Consider the following 19,176-nt stretch of genomic DNA (forward strand, 5'->3'; position numbering starts at 1 on the left):
AACAGTATTTCCAAAATAATTTAGGAGCCGTATTTGCAAACTAAATTCGGAGCCGTACTGCGGATCTAATTTTGTAGTGGTATTTATGAAGACCGACATAATTTGAAAGCCGTATTTGTGAGCTCCAAGTTAATTTGGGAGCCGTATTTCTGTACAAGCACGCGTGAAGATCACTTACATCACATTACTCATCACGATCAAAAAATACAGTAAGCGGCAACGTCCTAATGTGTAGTTACGCTGAGCTGGTAATAGCATAATAGCCATGCTATAAAATGGAATGTCCTCGCTTTTACTTCTGTGCAAATAATAACGTAACTTTAATTTATCCATGAATTGCACGTAAAATACTAACGTAATTATTAAACAAAAATAATTTTGTACTAGCGACACAATATTAGCGTATAGTTTAAAGCTTAATTTCGGTGTTTTTTTTTGCAATCGCTGAAGATGACGACGAAAAATATCTTTTCTACGGAGACGTCGCACAGAAATGTCATGGAAATTGCAGTTACTTATCAAAATAAATTGCAGATCACCCGTCATTTCCGGCAATGTGGTGGATCAGTCAAGAATAAGATGATCGGGTCGCCAAATTGCATGGATCAGTCAAGACTTCTGTTATAATACAGTAGGAATTCCATGCACGGCAACTCGAGAAAGAAAGCGAGCTGAGTGAAATTCAACACTTAGTTTACTTCTATAAATAAAACACAAGACTCGCAGTTAATCATCACGGCATCGACAAGCACAAAACTAATCCTTTTTTGTGCTGCTCAAGAATTAAGATTATTTAGTAATTTACATTTTGCAGTCAAATAAAGTAATATCCAGTTCATGCAAATTTATTAAAATAATTTTTTAGAATATTGCTTCCTCATATTTAAACCGAGAACGTTTTAATCGGGAAATTTTTCCACGATGTTAACGAATGAATGTTATGCGTAGCCGTGGAGTAATCAGTAAATATGATCAATCGATTAACCAAAGAAAACTCGAGCAATTTAAGTTATCATTTACCATAAACTAATGATTCGAAATAGAATTGCAAAGGAGACTCGCTAGGGACTCATATGAGCAATTTAGCTTCGCATTAATTTAGTAATAATTAAATAAATTATTATGGCCAAGACGTAATAACTGAAATCGGTGCAGTATAACTTGTACAAAAATGAGCAGGATTTCAAAACAAAATACTAGGGACATTCTCACAATCTTTTAGTCCACCAAAGTTGAAAGAAGAAATCCATAGTAATAATAAAATAATTTAACAACTGATGAATAATATGCCCCATTGAGTTCGCAAATAAAACTAAATTCATGACTAGTTATAAAAAATAATAGCATCAAATGTTTATTTTCGTGTTAAAGAGAGCAACTGGCAACTGTCATGCCCTCAAAAAATGGATGCGTCATACTATCAAAATACTGAAAAACTTTGCACGTAGCACTGATACGTTCTTTTGCCGGGCTGAACTAGGTTAGGTTGACCCGGAACAATACCAAAAATACATCGCTATTTAGACAAAGTCCTACTTATTTCTCTGTGTGTGGCATATCTGAACACAAGAAAAACCTCTGAAAATCTCAGGAGATGTGACAGGGTGAGAGCGCCGGCATTAGCTGAACGCGAGCCATCGGAGCAACGGCCTCGGGTGAAGTCACGGCCGTGTAAACAAGCACGTATATGACTCGTACGTAGGNAGTCAAATGTACCTGTCTCTTATACACATCTAGATGTGTATAAGAGACAGGTATATACGTGAAAATAAGCACGTATATGACTCGTACGTAGGACGTAGAAGACTCGTACGTATATACGTGAAAATAAGCACGTATATGACTCGTACGTAGAACGTATATGACTCGTACGTATATACGTGTAAACAAGCACGTATATGACTCGTACGTAGCACGTATATGACTCGTATTGTCAACAAGCTCCTCGTATACACGCGCTCATCATGAAATCTGCTATCTATGCTCGATCAGCGAAAGATGCGAGAGTAAAAAATGAGAAAGAGCATGATAGTTAAACAAAAGCGAGAAAGAAAGTAGTAAAAAGGAAGTAAGAAAGGAGAGAAAGAAAGGAAAGTAAGGTAAAGTTAGAATATTTCAATTTCAATGTATTTACATTTAAACATTTGCCCTTCAAGAATGCGCCAAGTCGCAGTAAGTTATAGTTATAAGTATAGCAATGGCCGTGTTTTTTTCAATTCCTGCAAAGAAAACTAATAATAATGGAACTGATAAATCAATTGGCATTCCCTTAAAGAAGACAATTATTTAAACAAAAACCGTGATTTGATGAGCTTTCAAAAATCTTGCTCGTACAAATAAAAAGAGACGAAAGAAAAAGTGCACCGCTTCGAAAACTTTTCGTAACGCTGCAATCACGGGTTATTTTTTGGAGTATCTGCAGTCACAAAAAAACAATTGCAAAAACGAGCGATTATAAGACTGCACAATCAGTGAAGTAGAGAAGTGGCGTTTAGGGTGGAGATTAGAAGCGTTAGGGTTTGCTCGGCATTCCTGGCGAGTGGTAACACTCCGTTGCTGGGCCATTGCCATGGGGGAAATTGGTCCCCAGGTCGGCAATGGGCCCCAGACGGGCTATAAACACGGATTTGAGGCCCAGTTACAAGCGAGGGAGAAGCGGCACGAAAAAAATGCTCCACAAATCCTGGCAAAAGCGAGAAATTCTCGCCCAGATGAGCATCTCATTGAAAAATGCGAGAGCTGCATAGCTAAGCCGTGCGTTGCGGAGGGCTTTTTCTACACGAGATTAGGCGGCCCAAACTTGACCCGCTACGTGAGATGTGAAGGCAATATACAAGACGTCATTTGTGAATCCTTGCACTGAGAAATTACGACCTTACGAACGTAGCATAGTAACTATAAACTTCAGCAAATACAAATAATATCAAGAGCATATCAAACAACTGATATAATGCAGACATATAGGGTGAGTTCACACTTAATTAGCAACTATACTGTCTCACTTACGCTCCGGCAGGCAGTTATAATTCGACACGTTGACGGGCGTAAATTTGGTTTGCAAGTAGTGAACATAAAATATATATTGCTAAGTTTTTCATTGTTTTAGGTTTTGGGCGCTTGGTATAAATCTTTGTGCCCATCAGAATTATATGCGGAAGTTTAGAGGCTTCTGGTTTGAGTCGTCAATGTTTCGGTTTGAAAAGAAACGCTATCGCCCTAATCGAAATGAGTGATTTGTTCAAATAGCGATGCACATTTTGACCTTGCGTTGGTCATTCTGAACAATTTTGGCCAGAGAAAGGGTGTATCAGTGTCATGTCCGTTCTTTGCCCTTGCTGATGGTAAGAAGCATGCCACTACTTGGACTATGCGCAGAGTTTTTTTCAGTATGTCTTCAATTTCAAGATCAGGAGCCTTACTATGAAAAATAGTTAATACTTCGTAACGACGTTAGCCAATAACTGACGGCTTCTCAGCTTCACCAACTGATCACAGACGAGAAAGGGGCCACTACATGTACTTTAGCGACTTTAAATTCTCTACCGCCGTATGTCCATCTCCGGGAACGTAACTTTCAAGTTAAATTATACATGAACTATTGATTGTACGCAAAAAAGAACATTTTAAAGTTGTCGTACGTGGCGGCAACCATCAGTGCAAGTCATTTTGCGCTCACTAGCAACACATCATTTTTGGGAAGTAGGCGCGTGACAATATCGCTCTGCATGGTTACTCATGTCAGGCGGTAGAGGGTTATGTACGGTGCCTGACCTGCAATTTCGACCGAACGGTGTTGAAGGAAACGCACCAGCAGACGCCGAACTCTTTCACTATTATATTAAATTTATTCTAGCTAGTTTCTTGCAATTTCAGAAGATCACCTGCAATTTCGACGGTAGCGTTGTTGCTGCGGATGCTGCCGATGATATTAGATGCAACGCACCAGTAGACGCTGAAGTCTTCCACTATTATATTAAATATATTCTAAATAAGTCTTTCACTATTATATTAAATTTATTCAAACTATTTTCTTACAACTTCAGAAGCTCACCGGCAATTTCGACGGTAGCGTTGTTGCTGCGGATGCTGCCGACGGTGTTGGAGGCAACGCACCAGTAGACGCCGGTGTCGTCGTTGTGCGCGTCTTGCATCACTTGCAGGAAGAACAGGTCCCCGGCGGCTAGCACCACGTGGCGCCCCACCTCCGTGAACCTGGCGAGAACGTTGCCTTATTTAATACCAATCTTCATATATTACGAAAAACATAATAAATTGAACTTCTCCAGTCATTTGTTAGAAAAATGTACGGGAGAGAAATCCCCCTCTTGGGTGATTTTTACGATTCCTGAAAAAATACTCAATTTTCCTAATACATGTATTTATTTTCGAGAATTTTTCAATTTCATTACGTGCATCAATATATAAAAATATGATTCTCTTGCACACAAATTCAGCTGTGTTTTTATTCATATTACATCCTATAATGACACACAAATACAGACAGTCGCAAGTAGTTCCAGTGTTCCAGTTCCAGTTGTGCCTACCAAAAGTAAATGAGAGAAAATACAAGCAACTCTGGCACAATGAAAATGATGTAACAATAATATAAAAAAGATAATATAATAACATCAAATTTGCCGTAACCTTTTGCTTATTTTTTATTTTCTAATACCACGGAATTTAACAATTCAGAAAATACTAGGCACTTCATCACAGGCATAAATTCTAGAAATTGAACGAAGCAAGTAAACGCTCGTAGAAAACGTTTGCATATTTTGTGCGAGCGCAGCTAAAAGAAAAGCAAGCACGCGGGGTGAGTGCATTCCGCTGGAGTGTAAAGCGAGAGAGTGTGATTTAGGACGGCCGTGATGATGGCAAGATGGCACAGATAACGCACACAGCCGCTAATTGCGTACAGCCACGCACGAACAATGAAGCTGTTGCGTACATGCAGGCAGTTGCGTAGGTGCAGGCAGTTGCGTACGTGCAGGCAGTTGCGTGCGTGCAGGCAGTTGCGTACGTGCAGGCAGTTGCGTACGTGCAGGCAGTTGCGTACGTGCAGGCAGTTGCGTGCGTGCAGGCAGTTGCATGCGTGCACACATGTGCATGTTGCAAGAGGCGCGTGTTGCAGGAGGCGCATGTTGCAGGAGGCGCGTGTTGCAGAAGGTTGCCACCTCCAATTAGTGCAGTTGACAGCTGTCGGTACTAACGGCCTTGGGAGCATCAGTGTCGGTTACTAACTGCATTTGTGTGTGTGACGAGTGACTACCGAGGCGTCGTGTTTACAGCACGGACAAGTGCACGTAATAGCGGTGCTTGGTAGTGCGTGCGTGAAGAGGTGTGTGCGTGAAGGTGCGTGCGTGAAGAGGTGCGTGTGTGTGTGTGTGTGTGTATGAAGAGGTGCGTGCATGAAGAGGTGGTGCGTAAAGAGGTGCGTGCGTGAAGAGGTGTGTGTGTGTGTGAAGAGGTGCGTGCAGGCGGCGGTTAACTGAGTTTCATGCTTCATGGGATCGAATGATTGATGTATAGCTGCTTGCTTTATGCATGGTGCTAGTTTGAGCAGCACGCATGTATGATGAAGCTGCGCATGGTGCTAGTTTGAGCAGCACGCATGTATGATGAAGCTGCGCATGGTGCTAGTTTGAGCAGCACGCATATATGATGAAGCTGCGCATGAGTGCATGAACAAGAGACAACAGCTGGCAGAGAACGCAGCCATGGTTAAAGAGACTCCCGAGTGTGGAAAGTTTAGATCTGACGAAGATAACAAGATCCTGCGACGACACCAGTACCTATGCGCGTTAAATTCAAGCAAAACGAGAAGGCGACAGCATCAGATTTATCGCAGTACATTTATCTGATACAAAAAATAGTCGACTTATTGTTGTGGAATTGAATTTTTCCATAAAAACACATTTCCACACATCAAAAAGGAGCATTTATGTAACATATAAAAGAATGGACCGATTGTTGTGGAATAAATTTGTTCGACAAAAGACGCATTTCCACAAGCACGATATACAGCGACGTTTCTCCTGCTGATGTTATCTTCGAGCTCAGCGAAGGGAACTCACGACAACAAACCTCCGTTCCTGTTCGATGCGATTGCTTTAAATCAGGTATTTTGTTCGGGAATGTTTCGGCATAAATGAAACTGAGCACATAAAACATACATGAAAATAAATTTTTGTCGTCAAAAAGTCATAATAAATCGGTGAGCGAAGTTAGGCTCGAAACGAGAATCAAATAATGAACAAAAACAATGATTATCGGCTCTCAAAAAATAATTACAATTCAGTGAATTTTATGGTTAATTTATAAGCAACGTTAAATAGGAAATGAAAATTAAGGTAATTTCATCGACTTGACAAGGCGCACCTTCGTTAGCGAGACATAATGCAGCGTTCTCATTATATACCAGATTTCGAAAATAGGAAGAAATAGCGCACTATAAGCTGGAATACAAGGACAGGGATATTTGATTCAACGCAAAAACCAGAAAAAATCCTCAGCTCAAATTGACAACGTTATTTCTACGAGAAAAATGCAGCGGTAAAGAATAGAGCCTCATATGCAGCTGGTTACACTGGACGGCCATCTGCGTCGACGTCGTAAATAAAGAAGCGCTGTAATTAGTAGTAGTCTGCCATGTGTGCGATGTGCTGCATGTGCAGCGTCTGCCATGTGTAAGATGTGCTGCATGTGCAGCGTCTGCCATGTGTACGATGTGCTGCATGTGCAGCGTCTGCCATGTGTGCGATGTGCTGCATGTGCAGCGTCTGCCATGTGCACGATGTGCTGCATGTGCAGCGTCTGCCATGTGTACGATGTGATGCATGTGCAGAGCTCACAAAGAAAGAGCCTATGAAGTTTTCCCAATTTCATCCTCCAATTGATGTTCAGAGTCAACTTTAAATTGAAACACTGCCTATGAATTCGCCACTCCAAGTTCTGATAAAATCATTGCCGACTGTCTCATCAATTATTTTGCTACATTGCTCATGGCTTTCAAAGGTCCATTCATTATGTTATAAAGAATACATTTAATATGTTAGAGCGCATGACGCCACTCCATATGCTCAAGATAAACGCGTTATTACCCAGATTATATGGCTGAACACAAGGCGCCTGATATACATACGTTGCACGCTCACGCGAAGAATTAAGGCAAGTCTGGCCCCAGCCTGGCTTTTAAGTATAAAACAATGCGAGGATACGCCTAAATAATATCATTGGGTGATGAAACTCGATGCCGGGCGGTATATGGGACTTGCAAATAGATTACCATCAAGCGTAATCTATAGGTTACCCAAATAAATAGATTAGCATCACGGGTAATCTATAGGTTACCATTAATATATGAATATTAATGGTATGGCTATATAACGTATGAACGGGTAATATGGCTATATGAACCGTGCGACGACTTCATCTCGATTTTTATGGAGCTTCAAATGGTTTATAGGGTTTTAGTGCATAATCACAGTGGCGTGATAGATGCGTTGAACAACCTTTAACTGATTCAGCTGATTATATTTAGGCAATGAAAAGCAGAACGAAGTAATTAATGGTTCAATAGTGATATATACGATGGATAACAGGTATGATTAACAGTTTATACAAGATGACTGATGACTTCAGAACGTAATACATCTCATCAACTTCTGTCTAAAAGGAAGTTGAATCATTACAAAGTGGCATAATTAATGCTAACTTAACGATAAAATTTATTCAAACATAACGCATTCCTCGCGAAACACACGAAAACAAGGGACAAAGGGGAAAATTTAGATGAATACTTAACGCATTCATGAAGGTTGAATTCATCTCGTTCAGAACTGCATGTAATTATGTGCATAATCCCTCGTGCGGGCAGTCGCATACGAAGCGCATCCTATATAGCAAGCGCACAACAACAACGAGACTGCGTGCATTTCATGAATGCTGAGGTGGCAGCGCAACTGCATGAAAACACTTCCTTAGGCCCAAGTGATTTGATCGCGATGCAGGCAAACAACAGCTTGCACCGACCATTAATATAACTTCAGCGTTAAGCTTTCTATCTTCATTCAAATTACAATTATTTAAATTACACAACTACACAATTATACACATTAGAAAAACACATTAAAATCGATATTGAACAAACAGTTTCAATACTATTTGAACAACTTTTCGAGCCAAATTCAGAATTCACAGTTTTAGCGTAATACAAACTGCATATATTTACTTTTCACTTGCCACCGGTGATTCGTCTGCGGCTCAGACATGGTAGCGTAGAGCGGGTGTTGGTGCATTTAATGGAGCAATGTTTTACTTGGCGCCCTGGCATTGTTTAAGCCGTGCAATTTACATCGAGACCATTAAGTTAATTCAAAAATATGCAGCGACAAGCCGAGCTGGCCTGTTAAAGGGAAGAAATACGGCAGGCAATTTTGGCTCAGCTTGTTATGTAGATATCGAAGTAACGTGTAAATTATGAGGCACGAACTACGCTGGTTATGAAATGCTACAAACTTCAGTTCAAACTTCTCGCAAAGATCGCAGCGAGGTCGAGAGTGCACTAAACCTGCCAGCAGTAGCAGGACATACAACAAATTTTCCATTAAAATGCAAGGGCTTAGGGAATTAATGGGCCGGAATAATAGGGAAGCTGTAAGTAATAGGGCGAGCAGGAAGCAGAGATAGGGAAAAAGTAATGACGTGGAAACACGAGCACGAGGGGACATGTGAAACACGCGTGCACCACTGCAGCTCAGCCGTATATACTCCTGGACAAGAATTATTCCTGAGGCAAATGTGGCATGAACATGAATTTGTCACGACTGAACTGAGGATAATGCAGCGTCCAAATTGTTACCTGTAGGAATATTAACAGTGAGGGTAAATAAAACAATTGACACGCCCAAAGACTTGCTAAAATACAATCGGTACGTATTCCCGTAGGTGGCATGCACAAATTTAACTATTATAAAGTATCAAATGCAAATCTAATCTATCTATGCATGCATTATGCGGCATCGATATATTCCGAACGTAGCTCAAAAAAAATTTTTCAATATGCAAAAAGTATAGGAATATCGTGGAGAATAATTTAGATCAAGTCAAGTCAGTTACGAAGCTCATCGATATTTTTGAGTTATAAACAAGAAGACGTCATTTAATATGCACATGCATCCGCCTAACGCGTAAGACCAAATTATACACTCGTTTTCACAAATGCAGTACGCGTTCGGAGTCAAATGTACAGCAGTCATGTATATATCTGGTAAATAAAATAGAACCGCTAAAATAATTTCCGTAAACACTAATTACATATTTTAAGATTGAGAAAATGAATCTATTTGATGAACATCCCCCCTCGTGCTATTGAAGCAACTGCTGTTAGCAGAGCGCATAATGTCGTCAGGAGAAGCGCTGTGAAAAATAAAACATTTTATAGCATTAAATACGCGCGTGACAGGGGAATCGTTCGCACATGTAATAAAAAGGAGATGTCATTTTATCACAAATTGCTATATGATAGAAATTATCATCAATAATACGATAAGGCAATATAATGTACATGCATACATTTTCTACGATATACTTTTAATGGTGGTCAATGGGAATCACTACCTAAAGTAAACAATTGTCAAAACAGCTCTTGACCAGAACATTCAGTAGGTAAGAGGAATGTGTGCATCTATCGTTGAACGTTGTAAACAGTGTGTATTTATAATAACTCTCACCATTTAGCACCCATTCGATTCCTATCCATCGTATTTTTTTGAATTTCATTCCTAGGTTTCATTGGCAATCGTACCGGCCACAATTTCAGTAGGTATCCTACGAAATTCACAGCCCCGTTCCATTTCATTAGTATCCTGCCACATTCTGGTTACCGTTTCACATTAATCGTATCCTGGCACATTCTCTCCCCCGTTTCACGGCAGTCGTATCCTGGAACATTCTCTCCCCCGTTTCACGGCAGTCGTATCCTGGAACATTCTGTACCCCGTTTCACGGCAGTCGTATCATGTCACATTCTGTCCCCCATTTCACGGCAGTCGTATCCTGCCACATTCTGTCACCCGTTTCACGGCAGTCGCATCCTGCCACATTTTGTCATCCGTTTCACGGCAGTCGTATAATATCACATTCTGTCCCCCGTTTCACGGCAATCGTATCATGTCACATTCTGTCCACCGTTTCACGGCAGTCGTATCATGTCACATTCTGTCCCCCGTTTCACGGCAGTCGTATCCTGCCACATTCTGTCACCCGTTTCAAGTCAATCGAATCCTGTAACATTCATTCCCCCGGGTTCACGTCAAACGTCTCCAGTCACCTTCACTCCCAATTTCATGTTAAAATAATCCTGCAACATTCTGTCCAGTTTCACGTCATTCGTACCCTAGCAGTAACATTCACGGCTACGTTTCACGTCAATGGTATCCTCACACATTCAGCCCCAGGTTTTATGTTAATTAGAGCAGAAGAGGCGGCACATAAAGCCCATAGCTAAAATTTCATGCAGTGGCGCTCGGCAGTGTCGTAAAGTTTGCCATGCGAGCGGCAATAAAGACGATGTCGCCTCGTGGCCATGAAAAGACTCGCTGATTTACTGAGGCTGGACGTCATCGCAACGACGCATGTGGACCAAAAATCAGCCCGTATATATGCTACTGGATGAGAAGAACTCAAAGATTTCTTTCTATTCTAATTTGCGTGCAAGATATGCTAATGATACGAACAAAAATAGGAAGCAATAACAGAATTCTTTACCAAAAAGTTAACGGTAAATCTGAACGAATTTGAAAATATTGAAAATATAATGATTATTCAGGTTCAGAGGAGAATTCTTTGATTTAAAGCCCCGATATGGTAAAGTCCGTTAAAAAAATATCAGTAAGAACATTTTTCTGACGGCGTGCACTGAAGGCTGTGCAGTGTGGAGGGTCTGGCGTGCACTGAGAGCTGTGCAGTGGAGGGTCTGGCGTGCACTGAGGGCTGTGCAGTGGAGGGTCTGGCGTGCACTGAGGGCTGTGCAGTGGAGGGTCTGGCGTGCATTGAGGGCTGTGCAGTGGAGGGTCTGGCGTGCACTGAGGGCTGTGCAGTGGAGGGTCTGGCGTGCACTGAGGGCTGTGCAGTGGAGGGTCTACCACCTATGATGGTGACAATGATGAGTCACCGTCACCAGGGTTCGGTATAAAGGAGTTCCGTCAACAGGAAGCAAGCGTCATTCATTGACGCAAATTCTATGTTACGTTCAGCCAGATTGTCACAGACACAAAAATATAGTCGCTTGATGTTTAAACAATATTCAGGTTTATAATACCTCATTACTCCGACTGCCAGTTTGTTAACAGCACAAAAAAATGAATCATGTTCATTTATCATATGGCGTAGTGATGAATGGAAATAATTTATTGTATTGAAAATATTCTTAATGATACATTTTTCAGCCTCTCTGGGTAACTTTTGATATCGCAGTTCTCGTATATGAAATACGTTCAGTGAACTCAAGGCGTTCATCGTCAATAAAATTTACTGGACAGGCGAGCGAGATGGACAAGATTTGACTGGGTGCGAGCCATTAACACAAAACGAAACTAAGGAGGTTAAAAAATTGAAAGAATTTGTGTCGTCACCCTCGTCACCAAAGACGATTATTAGCGTTTCCATCAAGTGTATCTAGCCAAAGCTTCAACATCAGCTGAATGTATTAAGCAGGAGCTTCACCGTGAAGCGTATTAAGCATCAGCTTCAGAAAGAGGTGTATCATGCAGGAGCTTCACAATGAAATTCATTTAGCAGAACATGCACCATGAAATGTATTGAGCATCAATTTCACCATCAGGTGGATAAGAAGGAGCTTCACCGTGAAGTGTATTTGGCAAAAGCTTCACCATCAATTGTAGGCATAATCAAGACTGATAGTTTCACCATCAGGCGGATAACGAAGGAGCTTCACCGTGAAGTGTATTTGGCAAAAGCTTCACCATGAATTACATACATAATTAAGACTGATAGTCTCACAATCAGGTGGATAAAGAACCGTGATTTGTATTAAGCAAAAGCTTCACAATGAATTGTAGGCATAATTAAGACTGATGAAGCTCTGAAGGAAACGATGGATGTAGCGAGTGTACTAAGCATAGATTAGTCACACATGTTCCTCTGACACTGAAACGTTAATGCCAGGGTTTGTCAGTTACAGCAAATGCCGAGTCATGAACGCATGCCACGGCGGCTGCCCTCGCGCCCAATCTTTTACGCATTAAAGTGCGCCGTTGAATGGATGAAAGGTTGGCCCCTCATTGTGCGTCTATTATTTTTAATAGGGTCAGCTGGCATATGTGCTATATGGCGCAGCATTTTATTCACATAGCTGCGTCCTGGCGTGCCACTTACTGTAGGGATACTTTTATGGCCACGAATAATATTAAATGCTCAACTAAAAAATTACTTTTAGTTAGTGAAAAATCATGTAAAATTATTTTGTCAACAAGTTTTTAGAAACGAGCTTTCTTTGTACCACTGTTCCTTCAACTACCAATTCGAGTCATTTTTTATTTCTTTTTGTTTTGATTAACATAATTCGAGATTTATTAAGCTGCGCATATCAATGCATTCATACACGCGCGTTCGTTCATCCATACCAAGTAGTGCGTTGGTAGAGTCGATAATGCTGTACTTGTAAGGTTAGCTTCCGCGGTGAAAAATGAGGAAAAGTGAATTACTTACAGCATCCTGAGGCTCAATGGGAATAAAAAAAAAGATAATTTCTATAACAATGATTTACGTCAGCGATTAGCTGGGATTCCATGAATCAATTAAAATTTTTCAAAATTTGTTAAGGCTACAATTGACTTACAAATCAAGATTTAGAAACTTTTATATGAAACAGAAGGGTTTAGAATCAGAAATTTACAGCGCAGTTATTCAACTTTTGTTTCTTAAACGATGTGAAATAATTCGATAAAAATGGTTTGAGGAAGCACAATTTCAGGGATATATTCTAGAGCTGCGTTTACGAGTACCGATGGATCAAAGGCATACAAACATTCTTTTTGCAATGTTACATAAAATTAAAAACCCAGAAACAATCTACGCAGCTGAAACATCAAACGAGATTCCATGAACCCAATGTAGCAGCCCGCGTTCTCGGCATTCAGATCGGCATAAGAATTTCATAAGGCAAGCAGCATGGAAAACAAAGGAGCTTCGGAATATTTTCCAGGACAAAATAATAAGTCAAAGTTCTAGTCTCGCAATTGGTAGCCAAGATACCGACAATGGTATGACTTGTCAAAGATTCGTAAGGAAGTCTTGGGGGGTCATTTTACAACATTTCTCTTTAACTTGGCTGTTTGTTTGTTTGTCTGCTTAAATCTTATACCGTAATCAATATAAAATATATATATTTATATATTTTATTATTTTGAACATTAAAAAATAAATTCATTGTACATTAGTAACATCGGAGACACTGGTCTCTTTAAAAGTGTTGTCTTTAAAAAGTAATTTTTAAAAGCATATTATTATTCCGTTGACGTCACAATAAAATGTTACGCGTGATATCAATTATTTTTTATTAGTTTTTGTTCTTTTGATATTTGATTTCAGTATGAGCGTTAAGCAATTCCTGTACAATTTTTATCGTTCTTTGCAAACTTCTTCATAATTGTGAATTGTTCCTCATTGACAAGCAAAACTAAGACGTATAAGATTTTTCGAATGCGTTTATAAAAAGTAATAATTACGGCATCAAAACTAGGACAGCTGGAATCTAAATTCAAAATTAACTTTTATAGTTCCTACGAAAATAGTTGTGAACCAACACAACACGTTATATGCAGCACTGTAAATACAATGCAAAATAAGTTTATATGAACAGTTCAAATGAATGCGCACCGCACGTCCAAATGAGCATGTAACGACTACTTGTACGCACGAGGAAGGAATAGGCGTTCCGTGCACACGGAGCATATGGAGGAATAGGCGTTTCGTGTACACGGAGCATATGGAGGAATAGGCGTTCCGTGTACACGGAGCATAGGCAGGAATAGGGGTTTCGTGCAGAAGTTAATCAAGGCGGTAGCCAACGAACTGGTCCGAGGGTCGAGTCCTCGTGACCAGGGCTGTAATTGAGGGCCAAATTACAGGCGGGATGTTCTGTCCTCAACAGGATAATGAGGGTTCATCGTCTGCTCTGTCCACATGAAAAGAAGATGTCTTCGTCGCATACCCTCGGCCGTGAAACTTGAGACAAATATCGTTATTAAAGAAACATGTTTGGATATCGTGCCAAAGAATGAGATTTCTCTACCAATTGTGGGCTTGAAACAGAAATTTGAGTTTTGGAAAGCGTCACTTGTGACATAGGCTTTAAGACGTAAATGTATATCAATATATAAGATCTGAATTAGTTCAACGTGTAATCCATGATCCACGAGGTAGCAATGAAGTTCGTTGCTATTGAAAGTGATTTCTAAAAATCGAAAGAAATATATACGTGCGGTATTTAAGTGTCGTAATTTAAGCTCTTCTCATGTATTTAATAATGCAGGATTTAAATCGAAAATAACTTAGGATAAAATAGAATAATATATTTTTTATTAGGCGAAAAACAGCTTGTGTTACTCGTAATTATAAATAATTGAAGCGCATCGCACTCGAAACGGCAAAGATTATCGAAAATATTAATAGATCAATAGACTCAATTTCAAGAACATGTTCCAACAAATTATCAACAGGGGACTTGAAAAAAAAATTGTGCAGGAATACTTGAATTATTAATCACAATAATTACGTCGAGTTATTTGTGGTGATGCACTCAATTAGGCGACAACAAATGCACTCAATTAGGCGACTCTAATTACAACGAAATTTGAACATGAAGCGTTCACAACTCAACAATTAAGGCTTCGCCATTAACGGCGTCAAAATGAGAGCACAAAATTTATCTATTAAATAGGAAGAGTATTTCTGCAGTTCGAACACGATTCAGCGATTCATTTAAATGCATTCGGAGCAGAGCGAACATTAATCGAGTTTGAAAAGGTTTCGATGATTGGCCGATGATATTAAAGGGAACTTAGCTATGTATGTACGTCATGCAACAAAGGTTTTTTTTCTTTAACTGTGAACAATAATACGACTAATTTAGTAACATTTTCTGGATTAGTGCATTATATTATATGTTTTACCCTAATGTTCATTTGAATTTAACTCTTAATAAGCTTCAGAAGGATATTTGGATTAACAGTGCTCGAAATAAGCACAAATCAACTGGTTTTCGAAAAGAGCATGTATCAACAATAGTGCTGCATTGATCCCTAACAAACTATTACTATAGAAAGGATCAATAATGAAATAGTGCTAGAAAGGATCACGGATCAACCAGTGCTAGCACGGGTCACGGATCAATTAATACCATCAAGGCTCAACTAGTCCTTAGTATACTTAGCAAATGTTTCGGACGAAGCAGTCACAGGTCACGATGGATCGCCGCCTCTGACTATCGCTCATCCGCCCTCATTTGGGCCACCTGATGCACGATGCTGTTGCTTGCTTCTCGTCGCTGTTAGGGTACAGGGGCGGACGATCAGGGATTGTGCTCAGGAATACGTCAAGTCGTCTCTTGAAAGTCTCCTTAGCAGTGTAAACACATCCTCTCTTAGATCCTTTGGTAGGACGTTAAATAGCCTCGGCCCAGCCGCGGAAAGAGATTCTTACGGCAGGGATTGAAATCTGACCGCGGATCTGTTACGTAGTGGGGGAATCCCGCACAATCTCCTCTTTTCCGGTTACGGTATGTTTCAATTCTGAAGGTCACGCTTTCAAAGTTTGGTGCCCTTCCGGTTATCATTTTCTATTTGTACAGAATGACATACATCTCCCGTTTGCAGTGAGTACAGATCCAGGCGCACCAACATCCCCCTGGTAGCTTCCACACTGCGCCGAGTGTGAACGGGGTCCAGAGCAGGCAGCAGTATTCAAGGAGAGGTATCACAAGGGCTCTATATAGACGGTGATCATCGGTTCCGCTTCTCTTCTTCTGAACGTCCGCCAGATCCACCCCATCTGCGGTTATTGCCGCTATGTAATCACCAGACTTGAACTGAGTATTCATCAACACTCCTAGATCGCGAACGAGTGGCTTCTCTCCGATTTCCGAGCCGTCGGGTGTCAAGTAGCGGCGCTCCATGCCAGCTCTTCCGCTACCTCTGTATATTAGAACCTCAAACTTGGTCCCCTTGAACTGCATGTTTTCACTTGTGCCCAGTAAAATATTGAAGAGAGGTCTTCTCACAACTTCTCGCACTTTATCCTATCCGCAATAGTCATTAGTATCCTGGTGTCATTCGCGAATGACGATGCAGAGGCGTGGTACACTGCCACTTCTATATGTCGGCGATGTGGATGAAAAAGAGTACAGGGCAAGGTACCGTTCCCTGTGATACTCTACTCTTTACCCTGCATGGCCTCGCTCGATCTTATAGTCAACGACAGCTTCTAGTCTTTCGGTTATGAAGTTGTAAATACAAGCCAACAAGTCACCTCCGACCTCCAGTGGTCTTAATTTTCTGATGAGCAACACTACATGGTCAACTCAAACAATTTCGCAAAGTCAAAATACACCACGTCCATCCCGGCCCCCTCCTCCAGCATGGCCTGGATTTTGAGGTGATGCTCCAGTAACTGAAACAAGCAGGAACGATTTCGACTAAAACCGTGTTGCCTTCTGTTGAAAAGGTCAGACTCCTCCATGTACTGCACCAACCTTCTGGCAAAAACCTTCTCAAATACCTTGATTACATGTGATGTTAATGTAACCGGCAGGTAATTTGGGGGTTTGTCTCTCTTCGTTCCTTTGTAGATTGGGGTTATTAGCCCAAATTTTAGGTAACCACGAACGTTTCCCTCTCTTAATGAGGTTTTCCAGAGCAAAGTCAGAGGGACCGTTAGTGAGCCGACACATATTTTCAGTAACACTGCACAAACTGCAGTGACCCCATCTGGCCCAGGAGCCGAATAAGTCTATAATTCTTGGATACTCCTCTCTAGATCTGGTGTTTCAAACTCAATGTTCATCATCTCCCGCCCCCTTGCAGTTCTTGAAGGACTCCAATTTCGTTCTAATGTCTCGAGTATCGGGGGTTGCTGAATACTTTGTCAACCTTTGTTCCTAGCAGTTCGCACATGCCCTGGTCATAGTGCTACAGAGGACCTCGCATCAACTATTACTAACAAAGATCACACATTGAACATGGTACATGATGTGTACTCACTGGAGTGGCTTGGCGTTCTTGTACCATGAGATGCGAGGCTCGGGTTTGCCGTCTGCCTGACAGTTGAGGGTGGCAGGCTCCCCGCGTCGCACCAGAACGTCCGCCGGGTGCTCCACGATGCTGGGCGAGCGGTACTGGCCTGCAACACACCAACACTTCATTACACAAACGTCATTAGCCATCAAACAGAATGTGATTAAGCATACTCGTATATAATTGTTGAACACCGGTAGCAAGATTTGGACTTAACATGAAGAACTCCTCTTAATCATTGTACAGGAAGCAAGAACCTGCAGTACTAAAAGATTCAAAATTCTCACACATTGTTGAACACGGAGACTTGCAATTCATATTATATCTAGCAAATTATAGTAAGAAAACATAATAAGAAGAGATACAAATTCGTGAAGGATGAATAAAAAATTAGTAAATAATAGCATAAAGTACCTAGTCGGCTGAAAGAATGACAACTTAATTTTTCGTGAAAATTAAAATGTTTTCGATATAATTTCCGACGGAAAATTATATCCATATTTGCTTTGTAATGTTAACGTGTTAAACCGCAGTGCCGCGTTAACCTGCCGGTGTTCAACTTGAATAGATACAATGATGGAAGAAATCACAGAAAAATATGTGATCAGAATTAAAATCATCAAAAGAGAATAATACTACACTATAGTTGTGTTAAAGATAACTCAAAATATTTACATCATCGGAAACATTAATAAAAATATACTATCATAAATTACTAACAAATTCTCGATTATTATAAATAATTCATGACAAATTGAGACCGATGTTTATCCAGTTAAAGCAAAACAGGACAAATCGATGCCATGTGCAGAAGTGCTCCGAAATAGCACACACAAATAGTACATTCTAGCACTGCAGCTGTACATAAGTTATGATGGGTTAGATTGATGGATGGAAAGCATTATAGAAGTCAAAGTTGCAGTTAATCATGGAGTGGAAGCCCAGCCACGAGCCATTCAAAGCTTTAATGAAGATTGATTCACGGAATTCCATGTGAAATTTTTAGCCAGAAAGAGTGTCGTTTCTTACAGATTGATTAGTCAAGTATCACGTTGAATATATCAGCTAATTACTTAAAAATATAAGTGACCACGGAATAAATAATTTTATCGTCGGAATGAAAATAACTCATGATACTTGCTGATCATACAAGGAATACGTTTCACGTCATGATGGAAAAAGTAAAAAAAACATGTGATGAACATACTTAAATCTTATGAGCTAGGTACAGATTCAAGCACAAATGATTGAAACGAACATCTTCCAGTCCGAAGAAGAGAGCCAATGAAAGTTAGCATATAATTTCTATCAGGAAAACCACAACACGACTTAAACTCTTCACTTCAAGTAGTAGAAGAAGTTCATAGAAAAAATTACCGAAAGGGCATAAATGTAATGAAAAAGCGAGTCAAGAGCGACGACAGAGAAAGAGACGGAGCGAGAAACTTTTCGCCAATGTCGGGAAACTCAGTCTAGTTAGAATCCCGAAATTGACAACGGAGTCCACACTCGTGGCAGGTTAATAGCCACGCGTAATACAGTCAGACAAGTTACTCAACTTTGAATGGAGAAGTTGAGAACTAATGACGGATGGTGAGCGCAGGCTTCGCAGAGGCGCGCTTTCGCATTATTAGTGCAATTAGGCACCTCCATATAGGCTGCGGTATATGAAGCTTGGCCAAACCTTCGCTTCAATTTGTTAATGCAATCGTCAGAGAAATTTACATGAGACGAGAACAGTCTGATAACTTTTTATGATCGAATTCGTGTATTTTTGAAATGATCAGTTTATGGTATCAGCTTGAATTGATCATGATATTTTATAACCTGAAAAATTAACACAATAAAATGCGACAAGATTTCC

General features: G+C 40.4%; 1 protein-coding gene across 1 annotated transcript in view; it reads right to left on the reverse strand.

The window, feature by feature from the left end:
• The window catches only part of LOC108670512 (protein sax-3), a 136,373-nt gene that overhangs the window by 57,994 nt on the left and 59,203 nt on the right, over positions 1 to 19,176 (reverse strand). The window contains exons 3-4 of the mRNA XM_018157986.2: positions 17,280 to 17,418; positions 4,052 to 4,212 (exon numbers count right to left, since the gene is read on the reverse strand). Coding sequence (XP_018013475.1) covers positions 4,052 to 4,212; positions 17,280 to 17,418 — 300 coding nt within the window. The remainder of the gene's footprint in view (positions 1 to 4,051; positions 4,213 to 17,279; positions 17,419 to 19,176) is intronic.

This window comes from Hyalella azteca, unplaced genomic scaffold (genome assembly GCF_000764305.2).
Source record: "Hyalella azteca isolate HAZT.00-mixed unplaced genomic scaffold, Hazt_2.0.2 contig322, whole genome shotgun sequence".
NCBI classification, from domain to species: domain Eukaryota; kingdom Metazoa; phylum Arthropoda; class Malacostraca; order Amphipoda; family Hyalellidae; genus Hyalella; species Hyalella azteca.